The sequence below is a fragment of the Anthonomus grandis genome, chromosome 16 (genome assembly GCF_022605725.1).
Source record: "Anthonomus grandis grandis chromosome 16, icAntGran1.3, whole genome shotgun sequence".
NCBI classification, from domain to species: Eukaryota; Metazoa; Arthropoda; class Insecta; order Coleoptera; family Curculionidae; genus Anthonomus; species Anthonomus grandis.
The window spans coordinates 20,422,243-20,436,578 of NC_065561.1; the positions used below are offsets into that span (position 1 = coordinate 20,422,243).

At 30.2% G+C, this 14,336-nt stretch overlaps 1 protein-coding gene across 4 annotated transcripts in view; it reads left to right on the top strand.

Annotated features, from left to right (window-relative positions):
- Window positions 1–2,490: 2,490 nt before the first annotated feature.
- LOC126745679 (probable nuclear hormone receptor HR38) overlaps window positions 2,491–14,336 on the top strand; it is a 207,149-nt gene continuing 195,303 nt past the window's right edge. For all 4 annotated transcript variants that reach the window (XM_050453642.1, XM_050453644.1, XM_050453643.1 and 1 more), the window contains exon 1: window positions 2,491–3,229. In XM_050453642.1, the coding sequence (XP_050309599.1) occupies window positions 3,061–3,229 (169 nt within the window). In that variant the 5' untranslated portion in view covers window positions 2,491–3,060. The remainder of the gene's footprint in view (window positions 3,230–14,336) is intronic.

Genomic DNA, 14,336 nt, shown 5'->3' on the forward strand with positions numbered 1-14,336 from the left:
CAATTTAAAATATTCAGTTGTCAATAAGAGACAAACTATTTTATTTCTTCCAGGCACTCCTGTAAGAAAAATCTCAATATCTTGATTTCTAGTGTATGGATTTCAATAAATTTTTCAGTAGTTGCTTAAAGGACCCTTGGAGTATCCTGGAAATCAATAACTACAACATTTTAACCACTAGAATTTAAAATATTCAGTTATCAATAAGAGACAAATTATTTTATTTCTTCCAGGCACTCCTGTAAGAAAAATCTCAATATCTTAATTTCTAGTGTATGGATTTCAATAATTTTTCAGTAGTTGCTTAAAGGACCCTTGGAGTATCCTGGAAATCAATAATTACAACATTTTAGCCTCCTAAAATCAAGATATTCAATTGCCAATAAGAGACAAACTATTTTATTTCTTCGAGGCACTCCTGTAAGAAAAATCTCAATATCTTAATTTCTAGTGTATGGATTTCAATAAATTTTTCAGCAGTTGCTTAAAAAGCTTTGGAGTAACCTAGCAATCAATAATTACAACATTCTAGCCACTACAATTTAAAATATTCAGTTGTCAATAAGAGACAAACTATTTTATTTCTTCCAGGCACTCCTGTAAGAAAAATCTCAATATCTTGATTTCTAGTGTATGGATTTCAATAAATTTTTCAGTAGTTGCTTAAAGGACCCTTGGAGTATCCTGGAAATCAATAACTACAACATTTTAACCACTAGAATTTAAAATATTCAGTTATCAATAAGAGACAAATTATTTTATTTCTTCCAGGCACTCCTGTAAGAAAAATCTCAATATCTTGATTTCTAGTGTATGGATTTCAATAAATTTTTCAGTAGTTGCTTAAAGGACCCTTGAAGTATCCTGGAAATCAATAACTACAACATTTTAGCCACTAGAATTTAAAATATTCAGTTATCAATAAGAGATAAATTATTTTATTTCTTCCAGGCACTCCTGTAAGGAAAATCTCAATATCTTGATTTCTAGTGTATGGATTTCAATAAATTTTTCAGTAGTTGCTTAAAGGACCCTTGGAGTATTCTGGAAATCAATAACTACAACATTTTAACCACTAGAATTTAAAATATTCAATTGTCAATAAGAGATAAATTATTTTATTTCTTCGAGGCACTCCTGTAAGAAAAATCTCAATATCTTGATTTCTAGTGTATGGATTTTAATAAATTTTTTAGTAGTTGCTTAAAGGACCAATGGAGTATCCTGGAAATCAATAACTACAACATTTTAGCCACTAGAATTTAAAATATTCAGTTGGCAATAAGAGACAAATTATTTTATTTCTTCCAGGCACTCCTGTAAGAAAAATCTCAATATCTTGATTTCTAGTGTATGGATTTCAATAAATTTTTCAGTAGTTGCTTAAAGGACCCTTGAAGTATCCTGGAAATCAATAACTACAACATTTTAGCCACTAGAATTTAAAATATTCAGTTGTCAATAAGAGACAAATTATTTTATTTCTTCCAGGCACTCCTGTAAGAAAAATCTCAATATCTTGATTTCTAGTGTATGGATTTCAATAAATTTTTCAGTAGTTGCTTAAAGGACCCTTGAAGTATCCTGGAAATCAATAACTACAACATTTTAGCCACTAGAATTTAAAATATTCTGTTGGCAATAAGAGACAAATTATTTTATTTCTTCCAGGCACTCCTGTAAGAAAAATCTCAATTTCTTGATTTCTAGTGTATGGATTTCAATAAATTTTTCAGTAGTTGCTTAAAGGACTCTCAATCTCCTATAGTTAAGGCGCTGTCTTAGCCGTACACCTTGTTGGCACACCCTGTATATCGGGGTAGTAACAGATATTTTAAATTGATCGGTTACAAGACCATTTCTAAAAATTAAATTGATTATGTGTTTCAGAGGGTCAAGTAAAAACACGTGATTATTTTTTATTAGTTTTACGCTAATTTTATTAATAACAGGACTACCATTGGTTTTCAAAGAATTATTTCAGTGAATTTAATTGATTACTGCTTGTTATAAACTCATTATCAGGCTTCGGGATTTTCTTCAACATTGCTACCCCTATATTATTAAAAAACTCGATACAACGGTTTGACAAGTCATATTTTCAAATTCATTAGAGTCATTGTTTAGTATTTATGAAACAGTGTCAGTTTCTTCTACATTATTGTTGCTAGCTTCTGAGCCTAATTTATAAACCTTTTTTAGGTCATGAACTTTAATTTTCTAATAATCATTTTATTGTTCTGCAACAATTGCAGTATAGTGTGTCATTTTTGATTTAGACACATTTATGCCTATGCTAACTGACATCGATCCCGTGTATCCGTTTGAACCCCACCGGCCTTGGGGTGGCGGGGGGAAAACTCGTGTCGACGGCGTCGAACAAACCACCCGCGGGAAGCGTCGCTGCACTGTGACGTAACTGCGACGATGACGTCACGGAGCGCCGCGACGCTCTGCCCTGCCGTTTATAATGAACGGCAAGTTGTGGCAGGGGGACACAGTGCCGGCAAACCGAGAAACGAACGGAACGACGTCGCACATACGCGGACGTACCTTTCGCGCGCCGAGTTACCACCACCGCACCTCAGACACGCGGAAGAACCACTTTTATTCAAAAAAAAAAATTAACTTTCATTTTTCAACCAAAAAAAAAATGTGATTTTCGAACAGGGACTTTGCGCAGTGACTTTAAGTGCTTATACAGTGATTACCAACAGTAGTACCTGGACTTACAATCAAGAATTTTAAAAGTTCTTCCGTCCACCCTAAGACCAACCAACAATTAAATTAGTTCGTCCTGTTTAGTTGTAGTAATCAAACAACACCCTCGCGTATCACTTTCTGAATGCTGTTAATATCTTTGTTCGAAGTGGATTCACCCTCGGAGAGTTTCGTAGAAGCGGAGGCTTCGGCTTCTTCAAGCTGCTGCTCACCAGGTGACTTGTAGAACCTCCCCACAAAAAAAAAAAACAGAAATTCATAAATGTCACTTCTAGTAGTAGTACATACGTGTTGTTGTTGTTGTTGCATGTCGATAGTATAGGATGCGCCGGTCGGGAAATGCGTCTAAGGCCTTCCGCTCCGTTTCGTCACCCGGAGGGCATCTTCAGGGCGAGACGCGCGCCCTGTAACCCCGCCACCACCGCCACTACTGGTGTCCAACCAATTCCTACCGATTCAAATAATAATCATTCGTCCGGATTTAGTGGCTGTCATCTGCAAAATAAGTGTATGTAATCAGGAAATAAATGATTTTTTTATTGGTGCTGGTGCCAGGGGGTGGGGGATTAACGCTTTATTTGGTTGTACTAACTTTTCTAAAAAAAATTGATATTTTCGACATGCACTAGAAGCTACAGCGCCTTTTTATGCATTTAATGTTTTATGGAATTATACCCCTTCTTGTGAATGTTATTATTAATTAAATTAAGTTGTATCTTGACTGGCCTAACCATTTATACAGTCATTAATTAATTAATTAATAATTAATTAGTTCTTAATTCTTGATTAAATCTTCAAATTTTAAAATTACGTGATGATAAATTAATTTATATTAAATTTGTTCAGAATTGAAAATTTGATTGAAATTTATTTTTTTTTATAGATTTTAGTAATGCTTTTTAAGTTTATAATATCAATATAATTAAATAATATTTATTAGGCAATAATCATCTCTTTTAATTAAAAAAAAAGACGGATCGGATTCATGTCTTAGAGGGTAAAAAACAACAATTAATTTAACTATGTTTTTTTTTTTTAGAATAAATTGCAATAGAAACACTCTAATATGTTGTTAAAAAAAAGAATTAAAAGTTTGATCAAAAGTCGCGAATTTAGTATTCTAAAATAGAGAATAGGTGTAAAATAACATAAACGTTTAAATTAACATAATATAAATGATATTATTTATCTATGCAAGAAAAATTTGACGATTTGCTTAAATTTTAAAGATTTTAAATCAGAATAAGTAATTAAATAATTTTATCCAGTCTTTAATTTTTTTTTTAAATTATAAATACAAATATTAATTAAAAACAAATACTATCAAATCATGCTTGTTTACTTATTTTTTATGCAATTTCTTCATATTTTTTTTAAATTTATTTATTGGTATAAGTCCCACTAAATGTGAATTTTATTAAGATGAACTAAAAAAAAACCTTAACTGAATCCAGTGGTCCAATTAAACGGTCTAATATGCATAACTTAATTGCACATGAATGATATAAGTCTTTTACTTATTAACCATTGAATCGTATGATATTTTTTTTAATAATAATTTTAACAGTTTATTACCCTTAATAAAAAACAGAAAACTTGCTCTTAAAAGTAAGCGTTTTTTGAAACTTTTATTTTCTTTTTTAATAAAGAAGCTCATTTACTGAGTTAATTTTGTGCAATTTTGAAAAGGCGCTTTTCAATAAAAACCTTAATTTTTATTTAGTTAGGCAACAAATTTACTGGAAAACTAGTCAATTGTGTCTTAAATTTAGTTGACTTCCACTATTTATTAATTATATATTTTTTTAGTTACTGGACTTAAACAAAAAATAATTTTATTTTCAATATCTATATTTATCATTCATTTTATTACTGTTATTGGTTTTTTAATTAAAATTATCATTTAAACAGAATTTTTTATTAAATTAATTAAATAAATATTTTATCTGTTCTATTTTTGCCATTTTAACTTTATAATAGTTTAAATTTAATTTTAATATAGGTGGTGTTTTTAAATTTAGAACCTTCTGATCAAATATATCTTTTTTAAAAAAATAATTTACAATATTTTTGCTCATAAATTAAGTCGCTTTAATACTTGCTTAGTTATTTATTTAAATATGAAAGTAACTTCATTAATTGCATTTTATGAGAAAAAATACTGAAAGTTTTTATTTAAATAAAAATAAACCTTAATAATAAGCATTGTTGTTTATTTAATAAATTATAAAGTAATTAAGTGTTAAGAAAACTTTATTTTGAATTGAGTTTAATGTAACCATTTTTTTATTAAATTTTATTGAAAATATTAGCAAGCAATAAAAAATTAAATAATATTTGTTAGACAATAATCTCTTTAAAAAAAAAGACAATGGGATTCATTGAATTTGTACTACATTGACTATTGACTATTTTCAAAAATCTTTTTTGACACAGAACCTTAACATCGTGAGTAATAAAATTGTATCATATATATATTTTTTTAAATTGCCTTTAAGTGTTTTGTTACCTATGCTCTGTATTTAACAAAGCTGATAGATCTGATATATTTAATTAGAGACGTATATCTACTATTTATAATGTCTATAAAGTTTGTATGTAAGGGAAGATCTACGACAACAAATCTTATGATAATAATTCAGGATTTCGCTGAAGCCATAGATACCGGTGGCCGAGTTGTTGTTATATACCCCCTGAATTTACAAAAGCTCTTAATCTGCTGAACAATATTGAGTAAAGTAGATACATTTTTTTGGTTATTTTGTTCTAGGCCTTATATCTAGCCTTAGCTATCTAGGTCTTATAAGGTTAATAAATATAATTCGTTTTTTTGTTATTTAAATTAAAATATTAGAAGTATTTTTCTAAACTTTACATTTTTATAAAATATCAATTAAAAAATTAGATTTTATCATTGTTTGATGTTATTGGAAACAGCGGTCGAATAACCAGCAACGTCCAGTTACAACGTGTTTTTTAACATTTTTTTTACTAGAACAAACGATATTTTTTCGCTAATTTAATGGTTTTAAAAAGTACAAGAAAACCCCTACATATTTTTTAAATTCAAAATATTCCGTCACGGTTCCATTATTTACGCTAAAATTGTACGAAAAAGCGCATATTGGGTACAGCGGTCGAATAAGCAGCATCAATTTTTTTTTATGTAAATTCAAGATTTTTAGGGCAATTTTAGGTTATTTATTATTTTATTCCAGGCATTTGAAGACATTTAATTTTTTTCTGGATAAGAAATTATTTGGAGTTTAAGGGGCCCTCCATTGTTTAAGGTGAAGGTATTTTTTTGTTCATATAATAAAAGAAAACCTATCCTAGACGAAAAATCCTAAACGTCCAGGTCTTTATATCTGTTTTTACACATTTTTATCCAAAACAAACGTAATTTCTTCGTTAATTTAATACTTTTTATAATGTGATGCCATAGTTTTTTAACTACGAACCCCTACATATTTTGAAAGCCAAAATATACCATCAAAATTCGATCATTCACGCTAAAGTTATACAAAAGAGCACATATTGGGAACAGCGGTCGAATAAGCAGCATCAATTTTTTTTATATGTAAATTCAAGATTTTTAGGGCAATTTTCGGTTATTTGTAATTTTATTCCAGGCATTTGAAGACATTTAATTTTTTTTCTGGATAAGAAATTATTTGGAGTTTTAAGGGCCCTCCATTGTTTAAGGTGAAGGTACTTTTTTGTTCATATATCTGAAAAACCTTCTACCCTAGACGAAAAATCCTAAACGTTCATTTTTATCCAAAACAAACGTAATTTCTTCTTTAATTTAATGGTTTTGATATTGTGATGCCATAGTTTTTTAATTACGAACCCCTACATATTTTCAAAGCCCAAATATACCGTCAAAATTCGATCATTCACGCTAAAATTATACAAAAGCGCACATATTGGGAACAAGGGTCGAATAAGCAGCATCAATTTTTTTTATATGTTAATTCAAAATTTTTAGGGCAATTTTAGGTTATTTATCATTTTATTCCAGGCATTTGAAGACATTTAATTTTTTTCTCGATAAGAGGGTATTTGGAGTTTTAAGGACAAACTTCCTTTTGTATAAGTTTGTGTCTTATTTAATTAGTAAGTGTTTAAGGTTAAGGTCCTTTTTTGTCCATATATCTAAATAACCTCCTATCCTAGACGAAAAATCCTAAACGTTCAGGTCTTTATATCTGTTTTTACACATTTTTAACCCAAACAAACGTAATTTCTTCGGTAATTTAATGGTTTTGATATTGTGATGCCATAGTTTTTTAATTACGAACCCCTGCATATTTTCAAAGCCCAAATATATTGTCAAAATTCGATCATTTACGCTAAAATTATACAAAAGGGCACATGTTAGGGAAAGCGGTCGAATAAGCAGCATCAATTTTTTTTTATGTAAATTCAAGATTTTTAGGGCAATTTTAGGTTATTTATTATCTTATTCCAGGCATTTGAGGACATTTAATTTTTTTCTGGATAAAAAATCATTTGGAGTTTTAAGGGCCCTCTATTGTTTAAGGTGACGGTACTTTTTTGTTTATATATCTGAAAAACCTTCTACCCTAGACGAAAAATCCTAAACGTCCATTTTTATCTAAAAGAAACGTAATTTCTTCGTTAATTTAATGGTTTTGATATTGTGATGCCATAGTTTTTTATTTACGAACCCCTACATATTTTCAAAGCCCAAATATACCATCAAAATTCGATCATTCACGCTAAAAATATACAAAAGAGCACATATTAGGGACAGCGGTCGAATAAGCAGCATCATTTTTTTTTTATGTAAATTTAACATTTTTAGGGCAATTTTAGGTTATTTATTATTTTATTCCAGGCATTTGAAGACATTTAATTTTTTTCTCGATAAGAGGGTATTTGGAGTTTTAAGGACAAACTTCCTTTTGTATAAGTTTGTGTCTTATTTAATTAGTAAGTGTTTAAGGTTAAGGTCCTTTTTTGTCCATATATCTAAATAACCTCCTATCCTAGACGAAAAATCCTAAACGTTCAGGTCTTTATATCTGTTTTTACACATTTTTAACCCAAACAAACGTAATTTCTTCGGTAATTTAATGGTTTTGATATTGTGATGCCATAGTTTTTTAATTACGAACCCCTACATATTTTCAAAGCCCAAATATATTGTCAAAATTTGATCATTTACGCTAAAATTATACAAAAGGGCACATATTAGGGACAGCGGTCGAATAAGCAGCATCAATTTTTTTTATATGTAAATTCAAGATTTTTAGGGCAATTTTAAGTTATTGATCATTTTACTCCAGGCATTTGAAAAAATAATTTTTTTCTGGATAAGAAATTATTTGGAGTTTTAAGGGCCCTCTATTATTTAAGGTGAAGGTCCTTTTTTGTCCATATATCTAAAAAACCTCCTATCCTAGGCGAAAAATCCTAAACGTCCATTTTTATCCAAAACAAACGTAATTTCTTCGTTAATTTAATGGTTTTGATATTGTGATACCATAGTTTTTTAACTACGTACCCCTACATATTTTCAAAGCCCAAATATATCATCAAAATTCGAGCATTCACGCTAAAATTATACAAAAGAGCACATATTGGGGCAGCGGTCGAACAAGCATCAACAAAATTTTTTTGCAAATAAATTTCACACAATTTAATTATTTTATTCCAGACATTTGAAAACATTTATATATACCTCATAATAATATATAACAAACTTTTCTATAAAATCCGGCATCTCCCCTTACTGAAATTTTTTCTATTAGCAATTTATCGTGCATTTCGTCCGCTCCCAATCACTCTGGAATTGGCACGAGATTCGCCTGGCATCTGTCTGGATACTAACTCGGTCACATGGATTACGTCGCCTGACTCATTATGTTTTGAAAGTGAAATGCATTTCTCGTTTTATTTTACTACTAATAGTGTCGTGACAATTCCTCACATTTTTAGCTAGTAAATATAGGAACCAGTTTATTGATTTTTCCACATAAAGTCACAATAATTTCCGTTTTTATGACCCTGCTTGATTAGCATGTGGGTAAGGTACGAAGCAATTTTATTGCAGTTAGAGTATAAATGTAATGTTTTATAAGAAAAGTTGTCTTAGCGATGATGACATAATGATGGTCTACTAATATTTATAACTTCAGATCCATGTCTGTCTGCAAAAAGACATAAAAAAAACTTGACAAAAACCTGAAATTCAAATCGTATATTTTGCATAATTCCTTTGGAAGGCATTAACTGCGTCCTTGTAATAATTTTTGCTTTAATTAACGATCTTTTATACTGACGTTTTCTCTCTTAAAATTTGGCGCTGAACCTTGAAATGACCAATTTAATTTATAACTCTTTTTTTTTATTATTATAATCGTACATAGCCGCTAATGAAGTGAGATGTATAATTGGCGCTGCATACTAATTAAAAAAAGACGAGTATAATATATTGTAAGAACTATTTCAGTTTGTACGTTATTTTGTAACTAAAAGCTTTGGCATTTTGTGAGTAAATTTTTTTTTAATAGTCGATATAATATGCACATCGGTGATTAGGTATTTTAATTAATGCAAAAATAATTTTAATCGCATAACTGCAAGTTATATAAATTTTCTTTAGTAGAAGAAGGTTTAATTAATTTAACGCTAATTACGATTTTGCATTAATGATTGCTTGCAATTTTTGTATTTTGATGTTTATTATTCAATTAAGTAAAGATCAGAGAATTTTTTGTTAAAAAGAATAAATATCAGGGTTTTGCTCTTGTAGAGCTTCATAGTTGGGAGCAAGTTTTAAATAAGAAAATCCAGTTTTTGGGGTTGTTTTGCACATTTTTAAGAAGTCTTTTGAATACACTTTTTAATTAAAAAATAAATATTTATGGTCATTTTCGTTTCTGAGGAGTTATTGAGCTTTAAAGTCAAGAATTGCAATTTTTCTCCTAGTCCTTTGAAAATTGCAATTTTCTATCAATTAAAAAAAAATAATGATTCATGCCATAACTTCATTTGATTAAAAACTACTACTTTTAAATTTAACATAAGAAAAGATGCAAAAAAAAATATTTTTTTAAAATTTAACAAACAGTAGATAATTCTAAACTTTTGCGGTTAAAATCATTTATAACGCTTAAACCATTTATGATAAAAACGCTATACTAAAAACACTCGAACTTTCATATGACTTAACTCTAGTTTCATTAATATTTAATTAATTAACCCAATAAATCTTCGGTTTTACTGTTGTAACCTCGAGAGTAAATAGGTTCAAAAAAAATTAATTTAAAAAACAAATGTTCGAATTAAACATGCACCAGGATCACCCCCCACGCGACAACGACATATAATAACTCGCTGAATATTAAATTATATATAATGTTTGTTTTATATATAATAGTTTGTTGTAACATATATAAATGTCTTCAAATGCCTGGAATAAAATAAAAAATTACTTACAAGTAACATATAAGTAGACCATCTGTTTTAATACGTTTTTTAATATATAATTTTTCCAATTATAAGTCGTTTACTTCTTTAGTAACGAACCCATTTATGTTTCATTATATTCCGCGTCATTGAGACTCAAATTATATAAAAATGGGAACAGCAACGATCATATGTGTAAATTTATCAAAATCAACATCACTAATAATTAATTTAAGGATTGCCGAAATATGAACCTCTAGTTATTTAAATAGGAACTCCTATAATTTTTTTTCAAATATAAAATAATGCACCAGCAGAACATTGATTGCAGCGGTCCAATAAAGAGCAACGTTTCAAGAATTTAAATTATAAACCTCTAGTTATCCAATTATGAACCCCTATATATTTTTTAGGTAAACAGTAACCTTAAGGTCATTTTTTCATTATTTTAGTTCTTAGGCACAAGCAATTATATTATGCATAAAATTTTGAAAATGTCAACACATGTTCCTAGTTTACGCGGGAAATTCAAATTTTCCTCTAAAAATCCTCAATAAGACAGACGTTTTCAATGTATTTCCACAGTTTCCGACTCAAAAACTCAAAATAAAAATGAAGGTAGCGACTTAGCGATTTCCCACGCAAATCCGGTGATTTTCTGACGTATCTCGAGGCACATTTTCTCCACAACACATTTCGAAACACCGATACGATGCGGGTGAACGTCACGGGATGAAAATAGGAGGGGTTGGAAAAAAAACACGCGGCCAGAACATCCGTAAATACGAAACAGGAGAGGGTGTATTTTTACCATATTAATAATAAATGCTGACGTCAAGGTTCTTTTTGGGGTGTAAAACGTTTCCACGTGAATATTTATGTTGGTCTGTTAATTGGCCATTTCCGATTTTTATCATACGTAAGAGAGAGACTTGTTTGTACGTCAGTGTCTTAGTAAGGAAGTTTTTTAGCACGTGAAGAAGTATTTTGAGGAGTGTGCTGCAAGTCTCTACGTCAGCGGATGAATGGAAGTTGTGTTTGAAAGCTTGTGCACGTGTTTGGACTATTGGGGATTTGTCGGTCTTTTCCGTTTTTGTTTTAACAATGGCACACTGAATAACACGAGTTTGCTTTAGATCATGCTTTGTTCAGACGTAATGTTTTGACGCAAGTTTAGACCGAGTTTATTTAGATATAAAGGCTTATTTAGATTTAATAATTTTACTCAGATTACATAGAAAAATGCATATCGGGAATAGTGGTCAAATAGGCAGCAACGTCCAGGTACGCCATGCCTTATATCTGTATTTAAATAATTCATGTTGGAAGTTGCGGTCGAATAAGCAGCATCATTTTTTTTGCATGTAAATTCTGGATTATTTTAGGTAATTTTCTATTTTATTTCAGGCATTTCTATTAAGATCAATTCTTATATAATCCAGCTAATTTTTTTAAAAGGTAATTGGTATCATGCTTCTTAAGTATTTGAACGTAATTTGTATTATTGTCAGAGAAATACTCTAGTTTATTTATCTAGCTTAGTATTAACTTCAAGGCTTTAATGCTTAATATCGAAGTAAAAAAGCAAACGATTATTAAGTAAACAAAACTTATTTTATGACGCTAGCTCATCTGGATCAAGAGATATCGGGAGAAGAATTCAGTTGGGCGCACCAAGGGCTCCAAGTCGTTAGGCAGAACTTCAACTCCTGTAATTCCTAAACGGTTACTCCGATCGAAAAGTTTTATGGCAGTTTTGATAGACATTAATGAGATTTATAACATTGATTCCTAAGACAATTCTCCTAGAACCTATATGTAGCAAGATATCGCTAGTTTTCAGTTCAGACCCAGTCAATGACAAATAATTTTCTTGCAATTCATTTATCTGGCTTGCTATTGGGTTTATGGCTTTAATGCTAAATACCAAATTAAAAAAGCAAACGATTGTTTATTAAACAAAACTTATTTCATGACACTAGCTCATCTGGATCAAGAGATATCGGGAAAATAATTCAGGTTGGCGCACCAAGGGCTCCAAGACGTTAGGCAGAATTCCAACTTCTGTAATTCCTAAACGGTTACTCCTATCGAAAAGTTTTATGGCAGTTTTGGTAGACATTAATGAGATTTACAACTTTAGTTCCTGAGACAATTCTCCTAGAACCTATATGTAGCAAGATATCGTAAGTTTTCAGTTCAGACTCAGTCTATGACAAACAATTTGCTTGCAAGTCATTTATCTCGCTTGCTATTAAATTTAGAGCTATAATACTTAATATCAAAATAAAATATTCAATGACTATCTAGCAAAAAAAAAATATTTTATGATCGTAACTCATCTGGATCAAGAGATATCGGGAGAAGAATTCAGGTTAAGGCACCAAAAGGTCCAAGACATTAGGCAAAATTGAAACACCTAAAATTCCTAAACGGTTACTACTGTCAAGAAGTTTTATGGCAGTTTTGGTAAATATTTACACTATTGGCAGCTATTAGGTTTAGGGTTTTAACTATGACTGCCTGTAATACTTATTTGTTTTCTGTAAATTGAGGATTAGCATCACATCCAAGTGAGTCGTTTGTACGGTCTATAGGTCATTAAATGAATGTCCAGTTGAAAGGACACACCTGAACAAATATTTGTTTTCTAATTCTTTAAGTAATCCGATTTTATTCGAGGCAAATTTTTCCAAGTGTTCCAAGCATTTGAAGACACTGTTTGATCATTGACACATATTGGAACTAGCGGTCGAATAAACAGCACCAATATTATTTTGCATGTAAGTTCCGGATTTTCGAGTATTTGTTGCAAGGATTTTTTAAGTATTTCCTCGTTGTCAACCCCCCTGGACTTAAAAATTATTCCTTGGAGTGTTATTGACCCAATGATCCAATAAAGAATCCGCTGCCAATATAGCAAAAGCGAATAAACCCGACATTATTATTATAATTCTCTCGATAAATTATAATTTCCCGAGCACTTAACGGGCTCTCTATAGGCCCCGATAGCAGCGGAACCCCATTACTTTAATTACAAAATCGTAAGCTATTAAAATCAGTTGTTATAGTACTCGAATTGTATAAAGTTTCGCTACAGGTGTCGAAGCAAAGAATCTTAATAAATTGTGTCGTTAGCCGGCGTGGAGCGGTAAATACACCGTCTAATTGACACCGGACTAATGTAATTGCTTGTAAAATTTCATTTTATGCGTATCAATGCACGTTGCTCTTAGTGTTGACGACCTGGCATCAAGAATATATTATGAATTTGAAACTGGTTAGGTTTTAGCAGGGTTCTATGTAAGTTTCTTTCACATATATAAATTTTTTAAAAATCCTCTATACTAGACTCAGTCATGAGGAGGAAAACTGAAATTGAAGTTGTTGCAAACAGCGGTCGAATAAGCAGAAACAACATTTTTTTCCATATAAATTCCAAATTTTTGGAGCAACTCAACCGCTGAATCCAAAATGGATCATAATTTTCTCGATAATGTTTGAAGAGCAATAAAGGTATGCCATAGATAAAGAATCATTAAATTATATAATTACGCATGACATGGACAAATAATTTAATTACGTTTATTCTAAAAACGATCATTTAAGTAGAAGAAAGTCAAATGAGATTTCTCTTCACGGACCTTTGTTTGTTGAAATTATTTAGTATTTATTCTAAAGGGTGTTAAAATTACTTACACTGTTCAAGAAATGACAATTTATGTAAATTAACATTAGTCAAACTTCCAGGCAGTTGACACTTTCTTTTTTTGCATGATAAAAATTAAAATATTACTCTCTTAACTACCTGAAAGCCAAAAACTCAAAAAAAAAGTCCAGGCCTTAAAAAATAAGTAGGGGATCATATTTAAAAAACTAGAGGCTCATAGTGTTAAAACCATTGAAATAACGAAAAAAATGTTTACCGAGTTATAAACGGAAAATTAAAAGCCAAAAAAATTATGTTCGGTTTAATATAGATATGGAACACCTGAATGTTGCTGTTTATTCGACCACTGTCCCTATTTTCATATAATTTGACCCTAAATGACCAAATTGACGTGGAATATTAAGCTGTTAGAAAACGCAAGTGGGTTCGTTATTGAAAAAGTGCAAACTACTTTTTTTCTATTAGAAGAAAAATAAATAAATAAAAGAAAAATCATACAAAAACA